The following is a 24,544-nucleotide window of genomic DNA, read 5'->3' on the forward strand; positions in this document are numbered from 1 at the left end:
ACTGACTTAATGCATGCTGTGTAGTGGAGTCTCGCTCCAACTGAGCCAGGATGTTTGCGTCGATTGGTGTTAGTATCTATCAGCATCGGGTTCAAGTGCAGTAAATGTTTCCACTAAAGCATCCGCTCTGGGTCAGTAAATCACTTAGCTCCTCTTGTCTCCCTTTGCGCGTCAGGTGAAAACATTTATCAGACATAGGACAAACCTAAAGGACAAGCAATAATTAATTGTAACAATTTTATTTTGCATAATTTAAAAATCATTTCCACTGTTAGTTCTTTTATACAAATATGTTTGTTATATAAAAAAAGACAACACAATTTCTACAAATCAAGTTCCCAGTGTATAAATTTAGTACCACACACCATAGTAGACAGATCTGAGGCGCTGGTGGTTGTGGGGCCCAGTCACCTGTTGAGATTTGACAGTATACTAGACATGTGAAGATAAGCAAAGAAATACACCACCAGAATTTGGAGTTTATCGTATTTGATTATGACTAACCATATGTTCTCTCACGCAGCATTTCTGGTAATGTGATTTTTTTTTATGGTAAAGTGTATCCACCCACTTCAGCAGTACCTTGAGCTCTAACTGTACCACAATAGAGAAGTACCCCACCCTTCTCCCCACCTCCCACAAAGGGAGTGACACAACTCCACATCACTTTCCCTTCCTTCACCTTCCCTTCAAACATTTCCAGACCCATAATCACTACTGCATTTATCAAATCACCAGATTAGTAAGCAGACTTCCTGTGAACACTGAATAAAACAATTAGAAAGGTTTACATTGCTCAATCCATTTCCTCTTCCATTTTAAATGAAGAGTGATTTCAGCGCTGAATTTGGTTGGCCCTGGGGCCATCCTAGGCTTTAGTTTCCACCTCGGTAGGTTCAACTGTTATCTGTCAGTCAAGATGAACTGTATGGATCCCATTCCTGCCGCTGTCAGTTCATTTCTGATCTCATCACAGTGATCAAGCAAAACGAACCCCTTGGTCTTTCAAATTGCCAGGGTGTTACCAAATGATGAACCATCTGATGATTTTTGAATAGGTTTAGCTAAAACAATCCTGAAGAACCACAAGCCATTTACTATCCATACAGGCAACACGATAAAAGTAACAAAATAATTTTAAAATTTCACAGAACAGGCACAGCGCTCTCTCACATTATGTGTGAATTTCCTGTCAGTTGCCTGAGAGAGGGTCTTGAGAAGTTCCTCCATTACAGGCCAACAGCCCCAGCCTGCCAAGACTGAGCTACACCTGCTCTGAGCACACCGTCAGAGGAAATGGATGTGAAGACAGACCTCCTGCTCCCACACACCATCATCAACATCAACAGGAAACCGAGAGCAGAGGCTGCTGCTGTGGATCACATATGGTCCCCCTGTTAGTCTGTCACTCGTCTCCCAATATTTGAAATGCACCCAGTGAAGAGATCCACATAGACTAGTTGCCACACACCTTCCAAGCACAACTGAAAATGCACCACTGAGGTCATGCAAGAACTGAGAGCCATTAACTGCATATGAATGCAGTGCATTTCATGAGAAACGTACAGTTCTGCGTGCTTTTTGACCATGTAAGATTTTGTCCATGACTTAGAAATCCGTAAAAAAGAATTCCATGAATAAAAAGGCACTTTGATTACGGTAGGCACTGCCAGAGGAAAAGAGCGGACATCTGAGCATGTTCACTGGGGACAACTGATATATCCATGACGACAGCACAAGCTGCAGGTGGGTGCGATACAGAGACAAACAGTAAGAACTCAAGACACTGCAGGAACCTGATTTCAATTTCTGTACAAGCCACTTTTCTCTGAACAACATCTTTGGTGGAGTGATGGGAATACGCATTCAAAGACATCACCCTGTGTTCAGTTATTTAAAGATAAAAAAATAACATTATTGGTGCCAGGACTTGACTCTTAATTCAAAGTCATACCGCTCGCATGCAACTGTTTTAAGATTACTAAATACAATAATGTGTCATTTATGTAGAGTTGTGTCACATAAAAAATCATATCAGTGCTGAATTGCATCACACAAAAATTAATTCCAGAAATTTTTATCATTATCAACTGGTTGTATGAAGTCACTGAAACAGAGTCTTGTCTGTTGTATTTGTCAGTAGAAAAAAGTAAGCTTCTGCAGTCAATCATAAGGTCAGGTTGTAAATCGGGCAGCCACAGCACATGTACCTGGACAGTTGGTCCAGTTTTTGTAAATGAAGAGGTTCAAGGACACATTCATTCTAGTACGAAACATGTAGCCAAGCATGACAACTGCAACTGACGTTTAAATACAAACAGATTACAGATGAAAGAACAGATATTTCTGTTGGTATTACCACCTCCAAAAAAAAACTGTTTTAGCAGTTATGTACATTTGATATTTCAGTCTCTGTTGCAAGGCACACCCAACTTTTTCACTGAAAGAAGGCATTGCTTGAAGAAAAATTATATGTAAATCATTTCTTCATCTTTTCTGGAAAAGAACACCGTGGGTGCTCTAACCTCTACCCCTGTACAGATCCAGCAAGGGGAGAAGGAAGGAAAAAAATAAAACACACCCCTGATCCTGTTGGGAGGTGACACAGAGGGAAGAACTATGGCGTCATTACCACTGGTGAGTAAATACTAGACCGCACACGGGCTGATCTGTCTGAGCCTATTGAGAGACAGTGGCAAACTCGTGCTGAAGGCTGAGGCCAGCTGGTGCTCTGGCTCTGACTCAGGTTGTTGCTTTGCAGGGGTAATCATTAACTCTACATGTCGACACCTGAGAGGTGTGCACGCTCCCCCTAAAGAGAGGTGCAGAGCACCCCCCCCGAGGCCCCCCCCCCGGAGTCACCGAGGACCCGGAGCGTTCCGGCGCCGCGGTGTGACGAGCGTTTTCACCCAGCCAATCGCTCTCGCCAGCATGATGCCTAGAGGCCAACTGCTCTCGCTCATGACAACAAGCAGCCAGCAGCCACTCGGGACCACAATCGGCACTCACACATTCATCCTGCCTGGAGATAATCATCAAGGGAGTTAAAAGGCCCATAAAATCTATGAAGCTTCATGGTATATGTGGGGAAATTAATCAGAGAACTTATACAAAAAAAGTACTGTAAATTAAGAAAAAAAAGCAACATAACCATTTAATATTTAAAATGCACTATTTGGCACAGTCCCTCCAATCCAACACTCAATACAGTAAACAGGGACAAAGGCACATTGCTAGGAATCCTGATATGCAAGTAACAGTTATAATCCGGGAATCCCAGGATGTACAGAAAACGGAATGCGGCTTGACAGTGATCATTAGCCCACAGGAGCAAGAGAATCTACATACTGATCATGTTTAAAAAGCTAATCATTCTGGGCATGCTGATGTCAGCTGTCAGTCCAACTGAACCAGACTATCACACCTATTCCAGTAAATAGTTTCTTTTGTTGTAGGTCATTTCAGATATAAAAGGGTTTGACAAGAGCATTTAAAAGTAAAAGCATCTGACATCACTTACACACTTGCTTTTAAACATTCCTAACAACCTCACTGTTGAAAAAATATCCTCGTACCCAGGCCCAGGTCTGTCACTCGTGATGTAATGAGGATGTTAACCTACTTTAGAACTTTCGTTGCACTGCAGACACATTAAATTTATCCACAGACAATCCCCAGCTAATGTAACAATAAACCTGGACTTCTGTTTTGACAATAAAATATGTCTGCAAGCTCACGGCTCACAAACAAAGGCCTGCTCTGGTATGGGACACAGACTGAACTAATCCAAGCATTGTGCTTGGGTGCCAAATATGCAGTTCAGCCTCTATTTCTACATTTTAATTCCACTTGTTTTGTTTTTGTGTCAGAAGGGCTAATTGATCCATCACTAAAGAATGAGGGAGACTGGAGCTGGAAAAGGATTATGATGTGCTTGCTCCTGCTAACCATAGTCAGGGCCTCCTTTTTGCGCTCTGAAGTCAATGTGTCCAGGCATGTGCTCTACAGTGTCACTTTTTTTTGGCTCCTGATTGACATGATCCTCTCGACGTATCGTGGTCAGACCGCAAACACAGCATGGGATTTAAAGCTGCTTCTTGAAGGCACGCAAAGCTCCAGGCCTCTAAAGAGGAGCCCTTTAGCTGAACTGAGGTTACAGCCCTGGCAGACCCCTGCCCCTTATACAGAGGCTGCTGTCCAGTCACTGAGCCTCTTCATCACCAAGGGCCAGGCAAAAGGTGTAGAGAGAGGGGAGACCCAGCGCTCCTCCTCTCCAATGAACACTTGGCAGATTCCACAGGAAGGTAAAGGACATGATTTCAGTAAGGTTTTTTGGTAAATCGTTAGCTTCTCTTCTCAATTTTCAATATGGGGTTACTTTCATGCACGCTTTTACACTTTTTTCATCTGCTAATTCAGTCCACAAATATAAAGCACAAAATTCCAAGAAGACAAAACAGAAGGCAAACATGAAAGAGCAGACACAGGCGGTCTTCTTTAGGGAGGGCCTGTGGAGAGGAGCGGTGGGAAGAAACAGCAGGGGAACTTAACATGTGTTGGAAAAAGAGTGGGGTTGCACACCAAGCCAGGCACAAGGAGAGACACCCTCCACTGCCGTTATTCCCCTGGCATCTTCACTTTGGTGTTTGGTTAGGGGAAAAAAAAAATTACAGATAAAAACAAGAGTGGTAAGAGCAGGGGGGTTAAAGAGAAAATGGAGAAACAGAACAGCTACACAGAGCATATAGTGGTAGGGGGCCTGGAACCATGACACAGCTGTTCAGCTCCGTCCGCAGTCTTTCCCCTCCCCACTATAAGAGCACGCACTTCTTGGCATTCTTCTTGGTCACGGGGTACAAGACGGCGCGCACGGCCTCGGCGAACACCTCCCGCACGCCGTCCTGCAGCAGCGCCGAGCACTCCAGGTACTTGACGGCCCCGATCTGCTTGGCCAGCGCGCTGCCCTGCTGGGGGGTGGTGGGGGCCAGGCCCTGCTCCTTCAGCTTCTTCACCGTCTCGCCGTCGGACCGCAGGTCACGCTTGGTGCCCACCAGCAGGATGGGCACGCTGGGGCAGTGGTGCGACACCTCGGGGTGCCACTTGTGCCGCACGTTGGCGTGGGACGAGGGGCTGCCGATGGAGAAGCAGATGATGAAGACGTTGGTCTGCGGGTAGGAGAGCGTGCGCAGGCGGTCGTACTCCTCCTGGCCCGCCGTGTCCCACAGGTTGAGGCTGACGGTGCGCCCGTCCACGCTCATCTGGGCGCTGTAGTTGTCGAAGACGGTGGGGATGTACTCCTCGGGGAAGGCGTTGGTCGTGTAAGAGATCAGCAGGCAGGTCTTGCCCACCGCCCCGTCCCCCACCACCACACACTTTATCGTCTGCATCCTTCCTTCATCCACACAGGCTGCGGCTCCTGAGGGAGACAGAGGGAGAATCAACCACGTGAAGAACACCGGGTGCAGATCATCCACGAGCCCCTCGAGTGATTAAATAAATCAGAAACGGGGTAATGCTGGTGTCGGTCACAAGTGCAATAAATTCTCCCACCGCAAAATGCAGTACTACCCCCCTTCCCTCAAAAAACCCTGAGTATTTATGCTGATAAGGACACCTTTATTGGCTATTTTAGGTACTATATGTAAAACCTACAGGACAATACTATTACCAACTCTTTGGCTGCAATCCCTGAAATAATCAGAAACACATGAGAAGGTTGTCATCTGCTACAGATGACAACCTTTTCAACCACTAGCTTTCAGTGATCCATAAGGCACTTAAATGGAGTGGGATTTACTTCTGAAGGTATTTTGCAAGGGATTTCATAAACAAATTCAGCTTAGTCTGAACAACAACAAGCAGACAGTGAACTCCTCTGAGGACCAGATTGGCTAAACTAATGCACAAGCAATTTCTGCACAATAACATAAATTATTCATGGCAAAGAGCAGTCATGTTTAACACCTCATATATAATTCAGAGAATTTTACTATAAAGTCTGTCTACTTGTCTTCTGTAATTTCCATAAATTAGCGAATCAATAAATCCCACTGTAAGTCCAGATGTCATCAATTCATTTTTGTCAACCCCGCTGACCAGTTAGTTTACAGAAGAATTCTGTATTATGTATAAAAAAGAAAACAAAACATTGCTATCTTCAGCTTCCTACTAGGCTACTGAGGACACCGCTGGCAGCACTTGATAAGTCGAGATATGAAGCCCATATGAATGCAGACGTTAAAAGCTATCCCACTGCAATCACTGCGTTGAGTACCGTCAACCACAATTGCATCACACTAGGCTACATACTCAGCAAGCTATCTACAATCTCTGCCTCAAATGCTTCCGCATAAACCCCATTATCTGTGCCCGTGGCTAAAATTACAAGCTTCTCTTACCAAGACTGGTAACGTTAGGCTAGACAAGGACAGACGCAAGATAACTGGGAACCAAACAGTACGCTAACAGGCCAGCTAACAGACTGACCATTTCAATGATCAATGTATAATTTCACGAATAGTTTGCTTGCTAGCCGGCACTGTTTTCCAAGTAATTACCCTGCTTTCGAATTTCACTTAGGTCTTCAATACCGCAACTCAGTTTAACCTCAGCAAACTGCCGGCAAATAACTAGACAGTAATCCAACAAGCTTACTTCTAGTAAGTCGCTAGGACTTCCATGTCAAGTAAGAGTGCAATTGTAATGATAGCTACGTAAATTACAGTATCTTCTTATTAGTCTAGCCGGCTGTTCAAGTTGGCAGATAGCGGCAACAGATTTAGAGCAATATACACAATGCACGATTTCCAGTCTTGACTGTTGGCAAGTTGTTATCCAAATGGGTGGCGCTAGCTAGCGTTAGGGTATTTTTCTGACTTTTCTAGACATCGAGTTTATCGCTCGGAGTCCCATCATACTAAAATATATTTTAACCAGACTAACCTAGGCCTATGTAGTCGCCAGCTAGCGGTGTCGAAGAAAACGCCGCTCATAGTTAGCAGTTTCTAAACAAGGTTAGCTAGCTGAGAAACTAATTAGTGACTCGTTCTACGTGATGGCGGAAATAGTTAGCTGAGTTAACTAGTTAACGTTCTAAAAACAGCCTACTGTTAGTATTCTGAACCCGTGTAAATATCAGCTAGCTAGTTAGCCAGTAAGTTAACACAACTTGCCTAATAACTAGTGTCCGCATTAAATATTGCCTAACTTGCCACAGATCAGACTAATCTAAACAGTTAGTTAGCTGGCAAGCTCTCAAGTTAACTGGTCAGAAAGAGACTTCCAACCGCAAAACTCGCCTTCGTGTGGTTAGCGTTACTTAGCATGGGAGACGTCTGCCATCAATTAGCTCTGTAACATGAAATGGCTCGATGGATCGTTTGCTACGATAGCTTATCAGTGTCTTTTAATGCAACAATATCTTTAACAAACCGAAAGTAGTTTGCTAACAAGTTGTCAAATTAACAATTATTCAGCTAACAACCCGGAGACACTGAATAGCTACACTAGCTGGCTAACGTACCTGACCAAAAGTTGTAGTCAACTAGACTAGATGACTAATGTTATGTATCATGGTCTGTTACAACAGCTAGTTAACTAGCCGTTTGTGTATCTAATATATCTAATATAGGTTATGTCAGATAATTAACTAACAGAAGGCATTAGCCAGCTAGGTACATTATGTAAAGTTAGATGAAGTTAATTAGCTAGCTATATAACACTTGGCAATCTGACAAACTGTTTGCTAACGTTGTTTTACTAAGACAGCTCATGTTAGCTAACGTTAATAATGTCGCTGGGTAACGTTAACAGCTAGCTAACAAGATAGCTATGTGAACAGATTTGGGGTTTTAAAGTTCACCTTGATAATTGTATAATTCCAAGAACAGACAAACAGCAAGTAACAGAAAATCCTGGTTCAGCCACAAGTCAATATATGTTACTGAAACACACAGCCAGCTAAATAATGTAAAGTTTATCTGTCTCACCGCCTCACTTAGGTCTCGCGCTCTCTTGGCTTCGCTCAGTAAGACCAGACAGAACCGCATCCGGGGAGCTGCCCCAAATACCGACTACGCATGACTTACTTTGCACTGGTGAATTCTGGGAAATGTAGTGTCTAAGTTAAGTATGCGGCGGTATGGAGGCCAGTATGCGGTAACAGAAAAATGAAGCTAGACACCAAATAAAACAAACATAAAATAACCATAACTGATAGCCGAAGGTAGCAACGGGGATTTTTTTGCATACTTTTTTGTTTTTGAAAAACTGGTTGTAGGAACATAACGAGAATATCGTTCCTATTTCAGTCTCGTGCTGCCGCCAGATGTCAGTATAGGATAGACTAAGTCCACCAAGCGCCACAGCAGCCCGTGAGACTACTGTAAGAGTGGTCGTCTTACAGCCAGCAACATGGCCACATGATTTTATGAAAGACAAAGAACGAGGAATTGGAGGTGCTGGGTTACATGAATCTTAAGGACAATCCCCTTCTCCTTTGTATTTTTTTTTTTTGAAAATTCCAATGTAGGCTACTCATTCACTGTCAGTGTGTATTTATTTTCCCCAACAGACACTCAATTCTTCAAAGACCAAGCTCACAAATCCATTTGTGATTTTTTTTTCCATGTTTTCATTTTTGCAAAGCAAGGGGCCAAAAGAATCTTCCTAATGGATGTAAAAGCAATGACCCACCTGGAATTTGAACTAATGACCCTCCAGTGTCAGGGTCCTAACAGCTGCTCTGCGTTGCTGCCCTGTACTTCATTCTGCAAAGAATATTTCGTGTTTGCAGTTAACTGCCATGAGTATGTCAGATTCCTAGAGGAAACTCCTTAATGAGTGAAGGGATGTCCTTGCATTCCACTTTTCAGCTCCTTTGCAGATGAAAACTTAAAAGGATATCCCCCATCCACACTGTATCTACTGTATCAGGATCCACTTGAAAGGAATGGTGGCTATTGTTTGTGAAGGTGAAAGTGACTTGCATACTTAACCACATACAAGTTAGTCACAAGCCTCCTGACGTCAGGCTTACACACTTGAGAGCAGATACTTGTGCATATGCACACCCTGACCTATAGTCAGAGACATTCAAATACAAAGAGGCTCCGGTTTATTGCTTTTCTGAAGATTTCTGGCGTCACTCCGTCCTATAAAGAAAACTTTCCCACTGAGACCCTACCACCCTTTTTACACCCCCCCCCCCCCCACATTTATTCTGTGTGGGGATTCTCTGAGATGCTTCGGGTGTCTCCATGACAACGTCTGCAGTCTAGTGGTGCCTCTATCAGGAGAAGGAACAAGAAAGAGAGGCAGACATTGAGTGGAGCTGAAGGGCAGAGGGCTATGGCAAGTTAAAGGAGGAAAGGGCTTGAGGAGGAAGTCTGAAGACCTTGAAAATGGGCCAGCTTGGTTCATTAGCTCTCTCTCTAAATAAACACTTTTGAAAGTCGGTCATTCTGCAGTTGGTGTGCGTGCGCTGCCAGCCTAGCTGTGGAGCGATTTTCATGTGTAGCTGTTCAGCAGCAGCACAGTGTAGCAGCAGGCAGTGACAGGATCATTACAGCTGCACTTATTATTGACACAGGAAACTACCTTAAACATACCACTCACCAGCTGTAATCCATTCAATACTTTTAATCAATGGTGAAATTCATTTGAAAGTTACACCAAAATTACCTGCCCATGTCTTAAAATTTGCTAAGGGGAAACTGGATGTTTTCTTGCTGTTTTCAATACATGAGTTCCAGAGTAAAAAATACTGCATTAGTTACCTACATGAACTCTACATGTGAATGTTTTGATTTTGAGTCTTCTGTGTATTTGTATAATATGCATATTACTCAGCCTGCCAGTACTGCAATGTGTAAATGCGTCAGATTAATACTGAATCATGCAATATCCAGTTGAAGGTTTCACCAACAGCCTAGATGGTTATCTTTTTGACCGCACACACCAACAGACATTCTTTCAAGAATATCAATCAAGTGTTCAACCAATTATCTCAGAATAATTAAAGGGGAAGACAATACATTGCACAGTGATAGCCATCTTTATTTTACTTTCTTTTATTTACAAATGTCATACAAAAATTACACCAGGTAACAATCACTTATGTAATTCAGTTAAATTATTTGCTCTGGTCTTCAAAAAAAATACAACATATCATAATAAAATACATACACCCAGCACCAATCCCTCTTCAGTTTTCTAAAGTGCACCAAAATCACCAATGAGTGTGTTGGAGGGGGATCAGTTCTGTACCTAGTGCTAGGCTGGGCCATTGACTGAGGGTGGCTGGTTCACAACACAAAACAGTTCAATGTTCTGAGCCCTGAAGTTCCATTCTCACTTCAAAACATGCTGAATGAATGTAGTTCCTTCTTTGTTAATGTTCTAGAGTTAGGTGGGTTAGGGGCTACTACGTACTCAGCCTTATTTCATACAGGAACATTTAGGGCAAAAACCTGATATAGGAGGTGGGGTTAGGACAGGAAGAGGCTGGACAAGAGTCACAGCAGGCACTTGAATGATTAGAACTACTCCTAACCCATTTTAAAAATGCATCAAGACTTAAGACATTGCCCTCAAATGCTAAGGGAGTCATTTAACTTATACTATTTACCTTAGATTTAGAAAAGTACATTTTTTGAGGAAAGTAAACAACTTTGGAAGGCTAGCAAACAAAATATGTATAAGTAGAAGAGAATGAAGTCAGTAGGGATGCTAGGTTTTAGTGACCAGTATTTCTTCAAGACACTCAGAAGAAAGGAACAAGGTCAAATGGGCATTTTGCATTTCAGGTACGTGCCTTGAGGTATACTGAGGGTTCCCCCCAGAGGTACCCTGTTCCCTGCACAAGGACCTCTAGTGGCTGGAGGTAGTGAGCAGTTCCTCTAAAGCTGGACAAGACAGTGCGGTATCCTCAATGACCCACTCTCCATACTGTCATTCATCTCTCCTATATACACAACAGGGAAGCAATGTCCACAGCTACTTTACTCAGCATGAGGTGCAGAAACTACACAAACAAATGCTGGCAGATAGATGGTAAGGCAGTAAATTCCACTTCTGCATTCACTGTGGCAACCTCGGTGTCTGCCACTCTCAATCAGGATGAACTCCCACAGTGCCCCACAATTGATGATGCTGTACAATATCAATTTAACACTGGGAGCTGGGATTCAGTCATCAGCCGACGTACCATTGGACATTCTGGAGTCCTCAAGGATATGCCTTCCTTTGCATATGATCCGGTGCAATTCAATTTTACACATGCTTTGACACATATACTTTCATGAACACATTCTTTTATACACCTGAAACTTCAAACTGGCTCTAGTGAGACTCCTATGAGTAAGAGGCCTTTTACACGTTACGCTCTCTGCTCTCACCTCCACATAGGCTGGGTGGCTGGGCGGGCCACTTTGGGGCCAGGCAGTCGTGACCCTGGGGTCTTGGGCCTGGCAGACTCGCAGTTCTTGGCCGTTTTCATGGCTGCAGCAGCAATCACAGCTGTGCGGATGGTTTTAGCAGTAGTGGAGGAGAGGTTCTGCACAGTGCTGGGCGGGGAGGGGATATGGGACTCAGGGTTAGGGGCCAGACGCTTAGTCACGCGCAGAGGGGATCCCCTGACGAACGCTTCCTGCACAGCCGGCACCTTGTCCCTCTCAGATTTAGATCTCTGCGGAAGGCAGCGGCCGGGTTTCCCGCCCTGGTCGGCCACTGTTCGCGCCTTCTCTCGCACACTGGAATGCCGCTTGACTTCGGGCTGGGTGCTGGCGGGACGGGGGGACAGCGAGGTACGCACAGAGCCGCTGCGAGGAGGCGGCAGCCGCGACTGACGCGGGGAAGTGGCATCCTCCGCACAGGCTGGCTCTGCCTTGGCACGAACCCTGGGGATGCCGGTGTTAGCGGGCGCTGCTGGTCTAGGCACAGAACCTCTTCGCAGCCCTCTGCCAGGCTCCTTCCCGATGCGGGCGTCATCCTTGCTCTGGGGAGACTTCGCCCCCTCCCGCTCCTCTGCCTCCCTCTCTTTCTTCCATTTCGAGCAGTGGTTGGGAGTGGCCCGGGGCACAGGCGTGCTGAGGTTCTCATAGGAGCGCAGACCCCGCACCAGGGTGTGACACTCCAGCGTTTCGCCCACACGCGGATACATCCGCTCACTCCCTGGACTAGGAAGCTCGGCCTCCTGGGCCAACAGTGGGACAGGCTCTGGTGCCATCAATCTAAGCTGCTTGTCCATCTCTAGAGCAGAGGATGTCCCCAGACTCGTCTGCTGGCTCAGCACCCTTTCAGACACAAGTCTCAACAGCTGAGCACTCTCTGGGGAAGGCTCACTGGCTGCTGCATCAACTCTATCAGTGACCATCACTGAAATGCTCTCTGACAGCTTGGGAACTGGTCCCCAGGCTCTGAGCGCAGAGTCAAAGGGCAGCTCAGGTCTAGGGTGTATGGTATCAGTGGTTTGATTCTGTTGCTCATGAAGAGTGTTTGTGGGCAGTTCCTGGGAACTATGTGGAGTATCAGAGGTCAGCCCACGTAGCCTGTGGGTTGAATCACTGGGTTGGGTGCATTGGCTTGGTGTAGAATCAACAGGTAAACTCTGTAGGCTAGACAGGGTGTCTGTTTTCAGGCCATGTTGGCTGTGTTTAGTATCTGAGCTCAATACCTGTCCATTGCGTGGTGTATCAGCATTCAGCCGTTGTCTACAGTGTATGTTATCATTGTTTAGCCCTAGTTTGCTCTGAGCAGTATCGGTATTCAGCTCTTGTTTAACAGGCATGGCGTCACTGCTCAGGTCCCGCGGGCTGTGTGAGGTGTCAGTGTTGCTCTCCAAGGCAGCGAAGCGCAGGGAGGGCCTCCGAGCCTCAGGGTGGCGCAAGCTGCGGCGGTGCCAGGTGTAGCTGAGGTTCCTCTCCAGAGTGCGCTCCAGGTCGTCCTGGCCTTGCCCGAGCTCCAGCATGGTGCAGGTGGCGATGGAGCGGCGCTTCTCCGCACTCTCCCGCTCTCGCTCCGCACGCCTTTGCTCCTGCAGCTCCCGCTCCGCATTCTCCTGAGACACAGACCATTAAGAGCCATCAGAGAGAGCAGGGTGTCTCACACAAATGCACACATGGCACAGGGAACTACCTTGCAAGTTGCTGCGACACTCAAACCACTGATTTACCATACTTGCCAGATTATCGAAATCATCAGTGTGTGACTAACATATAGTACAACAAGATGACTGACTTCACCACACTATGCTGAGAGGTAGTAGTAGTAGTTAACACACACACACACACACACACACACAGCTCACCTTCACAGCTTTCTGGAATCGATGGCAGAAAGAATAGAAGATGCGGCAGGCCTCCTCAAGCTTGAAGGAGTTGTCATCCTCACAGAAGAACTCTACTAGTGCCTGGCTGGACATCCGCAAGGCCTCCACCTCAGCCTCCGCCTCTTCCAGCTTCACTTCTGCAGCCTGTGGGTAGACAGTAAAAAAACGGTTATGTGTGCCAGTACAGTCCAGCTTTGAAATTAGGGCATTTAAAATCAAGAACCACTATTTGGCAGGTCTCGCCTATAGGTGTCACCAAGTCATTAATCAAATGCATTTAGCCATTTGTGGGCAAAAAATAATATTCTTACAGTTCAAATTTACACTTTGAGTGAGTCAATTTTTTCAGTGTGTTTCTCAGCAGAGAAAGGTGGGTCACCCTTGTGTTTAGTGCTGCCTCCATTCAGTAGGGCTGATAAAGAGACACATACCTCAAGGAAGTGCTTGGTTTGCTGCTGGATCTCAGCCTCGGTCTGAACACTCTCGCGCAGCGCTGCAACTCTGCTGTGTAACCGTGAGAGATCCTCCTGCACCCCCTCTTCAGATAGCCTTCAAGGAAGTAAGGGGAGAGGAACAGCCCGTTAAAACTTTATTACTGGAACTAGAATGGTACCACACTAAAACAGCTGCCTGTGTGAACTCTTTTCCTAACAGGTGAGCTGCACATTAGCAGGCCTGTGATAATGCTGTGGGTCAGAGCAAGCATGGCCCTGTTCTCAGAGTGTTAGGGCAGTACTGACCTGGAGGCTGGACCCACGTGGCCCAGTTGACTGGGGAATGACAGTAAACTTAGATCCTTCTTGACCGCCTCCTGTAGAAGGCCAAAAACCAGGATAATGAGTTATACATTGGACATTTCTCCTGTAATATCACTGTGGTCAAATCTCCTATTAGACATACAATGCAGATCCTTAAAATATAATTCTGACAGTGTTTTTAAACTGTCTTAGCTGTAAATTGAATATCCAGCCCACTCCTCTGCCTGTTGCTAGCACTTACCATGGCTACAAAGTGCAGTAGGTTCATGCCCGGCTTGTTGGCTTTGGTGTCGGCCAGTTTGAGCAGGGAGGCGATGCGGAAGCCGGCCGCATTCCCTGCGTATCCTCCCTGTGTGAGAAACCAGACTCAGGTCAAACCCATGTGAGTCACTGCACTCATTCACAGACAAACGCACACAAGCACCCATTAACGCTGCCCCTCTCCTCTTTCTTACCCCAGTGAGGAGGTTTATTGCCCCCTTTAGTAAAATCCCAGACTGAGCTGTTAAAGTGCCCCTCCCTCCCCCCTACCCCACAGGATACTCACAGCATTCATGTAGTTCCCTGCTCTCAGAACTAGGTGTAGGATGGAGTGCAGCTCTGGGCAGTTCAGCAGCTCTGAGGAGAGAGAGGGAAGGGCATTGGGGGTTACACTCCAGTTCTGATCACTCCAACATTATCAATGCCCATAATCCCACCGTCCCAGTTCTCATATCCTCATTGGGCAGCACAGTTATCTTAAGATCTCATTCAACAGTTTTTTCAAATGAAAAGCTCAGTAACCATGTACATATTGTCCTGGTATATTAAGCCCAGTATATACCAAGAAAGATCAACCTCTGAATATACAATACACATCAAAAAGGGAACAGTCATGACACAGGAAGAAGTAAGATGTGTCAGACCTAACTGAGATTGGTGTGTACTTCATGTGTGCAATAAACAAATGTCACATCCAATAATTTACTGTGATTTTCCAGTAAAGTTCAAATCGAAACAAAAACAGGTCAGTGATCCCCTGTAGCTCCTCCCCTGTGCTTGACACCTCACCTCTGGCTGCGTCCCCCAGACAGCGGGCCGCCACACACAGCGAGGTCACAGCAGGGTCAAACTCCTGCTGCAAGATCATGGCATCCAGACGCAGCCGAAAACTAAAAGGAAAACAGAGACGGGACGGTTTGTATTCCTGAGAGGTGCTACAACATCGTTGTGTGAATGGACCAAGATGAAGGGAAGAGCAATTCAAAGTAAATGAAGGTTGAAGGTTGATGTATTGTTCCAATAGGCTGACAGGGTTGTTCAGCGTGGTCAGTGCTTTGGCAAGAGAATTTATTGGCACAGCCAAGGGCTGCTGTGAAACAAAAGGGATAAAAAGAGGAAGAAAGTCGAGGAAAGACAAAGGACTGCTGCCAGGGGGAGTGGCTATAAAAGAGAGAGACAGGAGGAAAAACGGGGGGAAAGGCACTGCTTCCCAAATGGCCTTTTCGCTCACTTGTCCTAATCACTTCCCCTCAGGATGGCCCCACATCACATGCTCAACAGTGTCCCAAATGAGAATAAGGAGCTTTCACTTTCCCTTGATGGCTCCCAAAACCCAAATGTGCACGCATGTACCCTTCATTTTAATGCAATATCCCAGAATTCCTTTCCTTGGATACTTGGGTGTGTACACTTAGTGTTAGATTTGTGAATTTTGTGAGAGTTCCACTTGACCACAGCTGCAACAAAAGTAGTATTGAATTCTGCTGTGACTGAAAGTTTCTCAGACTTCAATTTCAAACAATTTAAATCGCTGCATTGCTAACACTGGAAGATTAATAGGGACAAGGAGCAAGAATCTTCCATTAAAGAAATACTCTGCTCCTTCTCGCATCTAACACTGCCCTTAACTAACTTAACATCACCTTATTTGCAAACAATGATTGTCAGTAGTGGGAAAGATCAGTGTGGGAAAGGACTTGACTTTTTTAAAAAAAATATTAAAACCCACTTTCAGATTTGTGTTTATTAACACTGTTAGCAGTATGATTCCAACCACAGTATGAGACCAACACTTTTTTCATGGATTTGTAGTTACTTATTTATTTATAACTTGGAGGGCTGGATGTTATTCTGTTATGAGCCATGGTGCTGGAATGATGACAATGGAGTGTGTCCCAAATGCACTCCCAAATAACACCCTTCCCTCTGCCTTCAAGCATGTATTTATGTCATGGGCAGAAGAGACTCATACTTAAGTCTTACACTTCACTTGTTTTCTTAGATGGGGATAGGTACAAAGGAGGGCAAGGGGAGGAGGTACCAAACTGATTCACATCAGAAGCACAAAACTCACTGTATAAACTTAAAACTGCAGATTGCAGAAAGTCAGAAGTAACTGGCCTCAACAGGAGAACAAAGGCTTGCATGAGATGAACACTGTCATTTCCTGTGCCACACCAGCTCAATGATAAGGCTCAGTAGTGTTCAATATCATCTTTCCCAATGCACAAAATATATGCCACAGCAGATCAGTTTCTCAGATAGAAGAAAGAGGACTCTCCTTGCTGCCATCCAGGCAGTCACACAAAGACAGATATAAAAGAAACTGTGTCCACTATGTAGATCACAACTACCAGTTTATGGCAGCTTTCAAGGGCAGCTTTATACAGTTAACCAGCTGTAGCTGTGATGCTACTGACTATTACCAGAACCTGTTCTGTAATATATATGAACCATTATGAACAAATACATTCCTTCATTCAATCAATATTCAGCCAAAGGAGGCCTAATATGACAGACTCCAGCCCTCCCACTGTTGTCCCTCTCCTAGCTGTAGCTGTGAGCTCGAGCAGTACATGAGTCTGTAGCAAAATAACATGATGGAGTAGCATGGTTGTTAAACAAACACTAACTCCACACCTTGCCCCTGACCCCTCATCAATGCAGAGGGATTTGTGATGTGTGTGCCACTGGTGAGGGACTGGTATGAAGGTTTGAGGCTTTAAATAGGTCTCACCTGGGCACCTCCACCAACAGGACCATGAAGAGGTCAGGCTCGCCAAGGCGACTGCGCTCCCCCTGGTATGATCGTAACCTCTTCTCCTGCAGGACACAGTAGGCAAATCAAGCCAAAATCCAGCCCACAGACACAGTAAGTTTCTACTAGCACTCTCCTCCTTTGTGTATCTGAAACAGGTTTATAATCCTAATATCTATATTCTCATTTGCACACATTTTCTTCAAGAACTGTCTCAGTATTTTGTTAACCCAGTTACACTTAACACTGCACAGATCTACTGTAATGGGCTGTGAATGGGAGTTTCCTGTTAAACACTATGACCCATCTTTGGTCAGACTAATGCATAACAGACGTATTCCTCTGAGAAGGACGTGCCGGTGCCGTTTGATCACAGCCCTGCGGTTGCACTGGGCCTACGGTGTGCCAGATGGGACATAAAGGGTAAGATCAGTACCTCTTCACTGTCGGGCAGCAGTTTGCAGAGTTCGCTGAGTTTCTCGGCCCCGTACCTCTCCCCGGCCCCCTGCCTGATGTCCTCCACAATCTCGTTTGCTGCACTGTGGAAAAAGACAACACCCAGTTCTTGCATGACATCATTTTTCATTCAATACAAAGCACAGCTTCAAAGTCTCCAGAGCAGTTGCAAGGCTTGGAATTTACTGTGGATAATAATAATCCACAACCACATTGAATAAAACCAAAAATGGTTTAACAATGCACTGTAATTTCTGCTGCTCCTCACTGATATACTGCAGTATGTGCCAAAATGGGAACTTAACTAGGAAATAACCTAAATGTTTAAAAACTCACAACCATCAACTGTTTCATGTTAAAAAAATGAGCAAACTACCCTAAGCGTCAAATACGTTTCAGCATGCAAGAGAGTATGCGTCACCAAAATGCAAAATGCCTTTATGCATTTTCTCAACATGACAAGACCAGAAATGAAGATCCTCCCACAGATATTCTAAATCTCATCCTTGTATCCTGTTTTATGGAAATTTAGGCCCTTCCCTTGATATACACTGCTAAACTACTACTTTAGGCTATCTGCATCCCAAAAGATATTTTAAACTGAGAGCGGAGATGGACAAAGAAACCTATATAGTAATGATCCGAAAGGCACAGAATCTAATGAGCAAATACAGTTCTGGTCTTTGATTGCATTACATGCATTTAGCAGACACTCTTATCCAGAGCAACCTCCAGCACAATATAAATTTAGCTGTTGATTAGCTGCTCTGCCCTCTTCCACCTCTCCCTCTCCATTCTCTGAAGGGCTTACTAGTCAGCTCTCCTTGGACTGAGCCTGTCTCCTGTACCATGTGCCTCTGTCCCCTCTGGTCACAGCGGTCAGAGAGCAGACATCATTTATCATCCCTCAGCAGCTTATCCACGGCAGGCATGAGACGTCACGCAGGCCACTCCGAGGGACAGGGAGCCACTGCGCAAACACACATGCCCTTCCTGAAAGCCACCCTGAGAGCTCCGTACTGCACAACTGCAGGACTTGAATGTCCTTCTCTACCCTACCCATAATCCAGTTCTCCCCCCTGAGACAGACAGTCTGGCACTACGTCTGCCCTCTGCCACCCATAAAGAACCGACTCCGGACGTAAGAAAAGGAGCAGGAGAGAACAAACAGAGGTGACTGCTTTGTGTTGATCTTCTATTCTTATCTTCACTCAAAAGGGCCGCACAACACAGCATGACATTGCAAAAAGGATACTGACAGGATTAAAACCTGCTGTTTATTCTGCTCTATATATCTATTAATGACGCATGAAAGGTTCAACAGAACCTCAAAACAGGCAGAAACAGTCTTCGCTAGAATTAAAGAAATGTGTTGCAGTGACAGTATACTTTGTGCCTAACATGGACAATTTGCTCTAAGTCTGCACATACTTCCAACAGTCTCTTGTCATACAGCATTTTGTCTGCTTTCCCACACCAGAGCAATGAATGAATGGACAAGTGCAGTGAAAAAACAGAGCTGTTTACTCTCTGGTAGCATTTTTTAAGTTCCACCGAAATGGAGCGTTTAGTGCAAGTTCTGACAGAAAGTCACAGCCGTTTTAGGAAAAGTGCTCTTCAATTACAGATGTACACAATGGTGTGGGCATGCACACACCCACAGCCACTGTGCAAGTGCAGGCAAAACAACATACCAGCTTTGCAAAAGGCCTTACTAATTACCAAACACTACAATAAATAGGGACAAACATATGTGCGTGCGTTAACACTGAGGAACATTCTCAGAAAACAGCGAAGGAAACGGAGGCTGGAGGCTGACGCCAGAAACTGTTTAAACAAAGCGAATGGAGACGGATGACACCTTTGAAAGTGCAAAATTTCAATAAAGCCCTCCAGCTCCCTAAAGGTCCAGACAAAAGAGGAGAGGCGCTTCCTCTGGCCCTCTCCACAGGGGGCCCCTCCACCATCTAAAAAGGTTCAAAGCAGGTGACACCTCCGACCTCCTCGATGACCATCAAACCCCTCTGACCCAGCTGCTCACACAGGATGTTGGGTTGTCCAAACCTGTCTGCCCCTCCCCCAACCCCCACCCACTCCACCACGACCTCACGCTTGTCCCTCATCTTGACAGTTTACTGCTTACTGCAGGAACAATCACAAACAGCATGGAGGGTTCGCATCCAAGACAGATACATCGCAGACTTCATGCCAGTTAAGTTCTGCTTTGTGTGAGTACCAGCTCAAACACATACACACACACACACACACACACACACACACCTTTCATCCATTTGCAGTGTTAAACAATGGTTTATACCCATAACATGAAAAATGAAGGCTGGAACTAGAAAGGGGCTCTTACCTTTTGAACTGTCGCAGAAATATTCCCACATTCATACTCCGCTTGGCATCCAGTAGGGACACCTGGACACGGACAAACACAAGAGACAATTCAGACATAATGACAGACAACAAAAACATCTTTTTTTCCCCCCTCTGACCGAGAAATATGCAGAGAACACTTATATCCACATCTTCACTGCATGGAAAGTTTAATGATTCCAAGGGGATATCATAGGATTTACTGTATGAAGATGGAATCAGATTTTTATCAGAAAGAAGTATCTTATGAAAACTGAATGGAAAAAGAAACCAATAAATCCTCCGCATACCACACAAAAACAAGCAGAAAGGTCAGCCAGCAGGCAGTCAGTGAAGGCTATAGTTAGGAACCTGCAGTGTGCTTGTATAACCTGTTATTGGAGCTACCTTGCTATCCCACCGTACAGCACACACATCTGTCTATTATCACTGCTATTATTATCATATAGCAGCTGGTGTCATCTCTACCATACATGTTCTACCCTTGAATCCCTACTGCAACAGATATGCACCCACCTCCAACTCTTTTCATATCCTGCCTGCAAGTCAATGGAGGACCCCAGCAGGAACCCCTACTCCTGTTGTCTCCAGAATGAAGACGTTTACCTCATGCTATGCTACTTTCATTGTTAACGTCCAGCACAAAGGAATCACTATGGGCAGCCGAGCTCGCCGAAGCCTCCCAGCAGCCAGCCTACTCACCTTCTCACTGCCGATGTCCTGCGGCGATCCACAGCGGGTGAGGCTACGTCTGAAACTGGTGACCCTCTCCACCGGCGGGCTCTCCTTCTGCCCAAACAGCTCGTCCAGCGAGCGCAGGTCTATGGAGAAGCCGTCGTCCCCGGAGACGGCCCCGCTCCACACACTCCTGCGCCCCTCCACACGCTCCTTCGGTATCCGCTCCCAGTTCAGGTTGCGCAGCCTGGAGCGGCGGATGGGGTCCCGGCGAGACAGTGGGGTGGAGGCCGGGGGAGGCGGAGGAGGCGGCGGCGGGGGCGGGGGGAGAGGTGGCGGCGGGACAGGGAGGGTGTCCATGGAGGTCACTTCCACCGCGGGGCAGCAGGGGCTGGCTGGCACTGCTCCATGAAAGGCCCGGGGCTCCTTGGTGGCCGCAGTGAGAGTAATCAGCATGGAGGCCAACCACTGGGGCCAGTCCTAATGGTCCCGGTGCCCCACAGCTTGCAACAGTCTCACCCACAGTCTGTGTTCGGCACAGTCCTTACACAGGCTTCTGTCAGCCGCTCTACACTCTGCACAGGGAGACAGCACAGGTGTTCAGAACCTACAGCCACATCAACATACCAAACTTTAAGTGCATTTAAGTTTCATCGTCAACATATGGGCACCAATTTACTCTCTACAGGTGTACTGTTGGTGTGCGCTATCAAACCACACCAAAGTACCAGCATAACAACAGTCATAAAATGAATCACATTCACACTGATGCCTCAAACTATGTTAGCCCAGCTGCTCACCAGATAATGTCAACCAGAATCTGAAGTTTTACACCTTTAATTCTAGTCCTCTGTATCGTGTAAAGTAGAGGTCAGTGCACTCTTCTGTGGTTTATCTACACCTATAACACACACGTGTTAATTAACAAGCAGACAGCGCTGCTGAAAGGCATACACGCTCCAACAGCTGGGAGCTCTTGTCCTGTAATTAGTCCTACGCGGTAGAATGTCTGTCCTGTGTGTGTATCCCTCGCAGCTAATCCACAAACCGTTTAAAGCTAAAATTGTAAATGTTATACCCTGGTTTTAGCTCAAAGCGCTCGCGCTGTTGGACGAGGCTGTGAATTTACGCCTATGTGAGAGTGCGCTCCGCTCCGGCGCGTCCCCTCCTGTTTGAACGGCATGTTTAGTCCTGCCTGGTTTCACTCCTGCTCCGCACTAAAGCCATAACGCAGCCCCTCCATCCCTCGCTTGGATTGTAATTATTGACCATGGGGAGTAATAGAGAAAACAGCGGGGGAAATACGGTTTAGAGGGAAGGTTGCCAGTAGACTTCCCAGGATTTTACAATCTCTAAATTTCTGGCACCCATTTAAACAGCTGGGATTTTAGTGGTGAGAGCGTTCAGACACATCAAGGTCCCCCTCCCGAAGTTTAACTATGCTTAAAAAAAACACTCAGCACCACCTCTTCCAGTCAATCTTTCCTCACTAGTTGCAAAGAATAAAACACAGATAACTCGCCCCTTCCAGTTAACTTCTCAGCACCCACACAGTGCTAAATCGGGCGTTTCGGGCACGTCAGGGCAGAAACTGCTCAGACACAGAATCCTCAAGGATCAATCATCTCCGCGCTAGCGGTTCCATGCTGGCGGTGTCTCCCACGCTGACTGATAAACTTTGCTGGGAATATCCAATCTCTTATTCAAATTCACACCAAACTTCAGTTGGTTTCCGCACTCTCTACATATCAACCTATTCTGCGTCCGATGACAAAGGTCCAAAGCATAAAGATAAGAGATACTGCATCAAATGACTCAAACCAGACGGAAATCCCCTCGCTCACTAATGTCACAGTGCCAGCATTACCCCACGGAGCCTCCTCTGTGTATCGACCGAAGGATGCCTCTGGACGTTCTACACACAAAACTACCCCTTGCACTTTCAATACCGTTTGACCACATAAAAACGTTTAATCTGTTTTGATAAGAAAAAAATACAGGTACACTCGTCATAGTGTGACAGAAATGGCATCTCTCTAATGCAAACTCTCTGCACAAGGAGAAGTTAAAATAATAAATAATAAAATCAAAGCTGAGTGATGATTGAAACAATTATTTAAAAGTTGGAGTACTGGCAAGCACGATCTGAACACCTGAAAACATATTTTTTGAAATCATCCAGATTTCACACGATACCTGCAGTGTATTTCCAGAAAATCTTAGCACAGCGTTCCCAATTAAAACAACTGGTACTCTGCTCTGGCAAAAGTGTTTATTTTTTATATACCTTGGTAAAGAAAAAAAAAACATAGAAAGTGAATTCTGAATACAGCGCCATTTAGTCTCTATAACTCAAATGTCTGAATCTGGCGACAAAATAGCTACGTTAGCAATAATATCCCCCTGGCGTAAGACAACTTCTGTGCTCAACCACTGACAAGCTATTCCCCTTGGGTACCACAAGAGCGCGCAACACACGCTACAACAGTTGGAGTTAAAACGCGTCATGCAGCACAAATTTTAAAAATAAAAGCATGAAAAATATCACTACTGGCCAATTATAACCATCGAGTTAACTCAGTTATAAAATATCGTGCCTAATTTAATGTGAGCGACTGGGTTAATGATACAGCTGGAAAAGTTCAATAACTGGAGCCAAACTGGTCAAGGACCAGATGGGGGCACCCAAATTGCAACAGTTATTTATTTATTAAATCCTATTATTTTCACATTGGTGTGGCAAAACATTAGGAAAATCATTTGCGTAAGTGACAGTTGCTGTGTCCACCGCTACACTCTCGACAATTTTAAACCTCGACTTTAAACAAAACCAAAACTAAAAGAAATTATTCTGCAGTTTTAAGCGCGTCCCAGTACTTACTTTTATTGATGAAAAGCGGAGCAGCAGCTACTTGCAAACAAGAAAATTAGACGAAACGAAAATGGTCCAGAACCGCCACCCACTCCAAACCAAAACACAAAAAAACAGTATAAAATGTCTGTCCTTAAATATTCAAGGGCTTAACACTCACGCTCAGTATCGATTCCAGTTAGCACACCAACTCAAAGTTTTGTAAATTTAGAGCACACTCATACAAATCCCATTATAAATCAAACTCTAAAGAAACACACTTACTTATATAAAAGCGATATTATGCACGATTCCCACAATAGTCCTGAGTTTCCTTGTTGGATTACATCTTCTTCATTAACATCCCTTTCTGATAAAAGTCTCCATTCCTTGCTCCTGGATGCGTCTCGCACACACTCGGACACACTCTACTACTCTGAGCAACTGCCTTTGGATCTTGAACAACTACATCCAGGAACGCGCTTGCGCGCAACAACCATCTTCAACTAAGATGGGTGCGTTCACCGCTGCGGCTATGCAGAGTTGTCGCAAATCAATTCGTTTTGGAACGACACACGCTCTACATTTTAATTAATGAAATCAGAATCTGTCAATGTGGACATCCTTTAAGCATAGAGTACAACGTGCCAACCCGAAACACGGGAAACAAAAATGAAAGCCCTCCCCCGGTGAAAGGTAGAGAGGAAAAAAAAACCTTTTTACTAGGAGGAGTTCAACCGTTTTGCAGTTTTGTTGTCAGAGATTGTAATATAGGACAAAATAATAATGGAAAACATTATTTGGTTTTGTGCCACAGGACCGGTGGTGACGTGAGACGTGGCTGAATTTCTAGAGAGGAGCTGAGATTCAGTGCATTGCAGTCATCAGGACAAGGACACTTCGCAGGAGCGATGACTACCCCAAACAGTGCTGTCTTCACGGAGGGCAGGAAGCTGTGATCTCCTTACCTGGTGCAGAGGGCCTTGATCAGGCACTGGCAGATTGCTGAGAGCTGTCAGGGACAGCAGATGGGTATCAGACATGGGAAAACATGTGGAATGATGGGAAAGTACCTT

The 24,544-nt window shown here is 45.4% G+C and overlaps 2 protein-coding genes across 3 annotated transcripts; both read right to left on the minus strand.

The window, feature by feature from the left end:
- Positions 1-271: 271 nt before the first annotated feature.
- rhogd (ras homolog gene family, member Gd) lies at positions 272-8,046 on the minus strand. Of its 2 annotated transcripts, none has more exons than XM_036547745.1 (2): positions 7,989-8,046; positions 272-5,416 (listed from the first exon to the last, which is right to left on the minus strand). In XM_036547745.1, exon 2 carries the CDS (start codon positions 5,385-5,387, stop codon positions 4,812-4,814), a length of 576 nt encoding a protein of 191 aa, XP_036403638.1. In that variant the 5' UTR covers positions 5,388-5,416; positions 7,989-8,046; the 3' UTR covers positions 272-4,811. The 2 variants fall into 2 exon arrangements, with proteins under 2 accessions (XP_036403638.1, XP_036403639.1); XM_036547746.1 differs by lacking the exon at positions 7,989-8,046 and adding an exon at positions 7,862-7,972.
- Positions 5,395-23,831, minus strand: fhdc2 (FH2 domain containing 2). Its single transcript, XM_036548533.1, has 13 exons — positions 23,754-23,831; positions 20,645-21,192; positions 19,923-19,984; positions 17,541-17,643; positions 17,084-17,169; positions 15,136-15,236; positions 14,633-14,703; positions 14,327-14,434; positions 14,068-14,138; positions 13,759-13,876; positions 13,307-13,471; positions 11,397-13,057; positions 5,395-5,416 (listed from the first exon to the last, which is right to left on the minus strand). The coding sequence occupies exons 2-13, from the start codon at positions 21,071-21,073 to the stop codon at positions 5,395-5,397; spliced, it is 2,997 nt and encodes a 998-aa protein (XP_036404426.1). The 5' UTR covers positions 21,074-21,192; positions 23,754-23,831.
- Positions 23,832-24,544: the final 713 nt, after the last annotated feature.

The sequence above is a fragment of the Megalops cyprinoides genome, chromosome 16 (assembly GCF_013368585.1).
Source record: "Megalops cyprinoides isolate fMegCyp1 chromosome 16, fMegCyp1.pri, whole genome shotgun sequence".
Lineage (NCBI taxonomy): Eukaryota > Metazoa > Chordata > Actinopteri > Elopiformes > Megalopidae > Megalops > Megalops cyprinoides.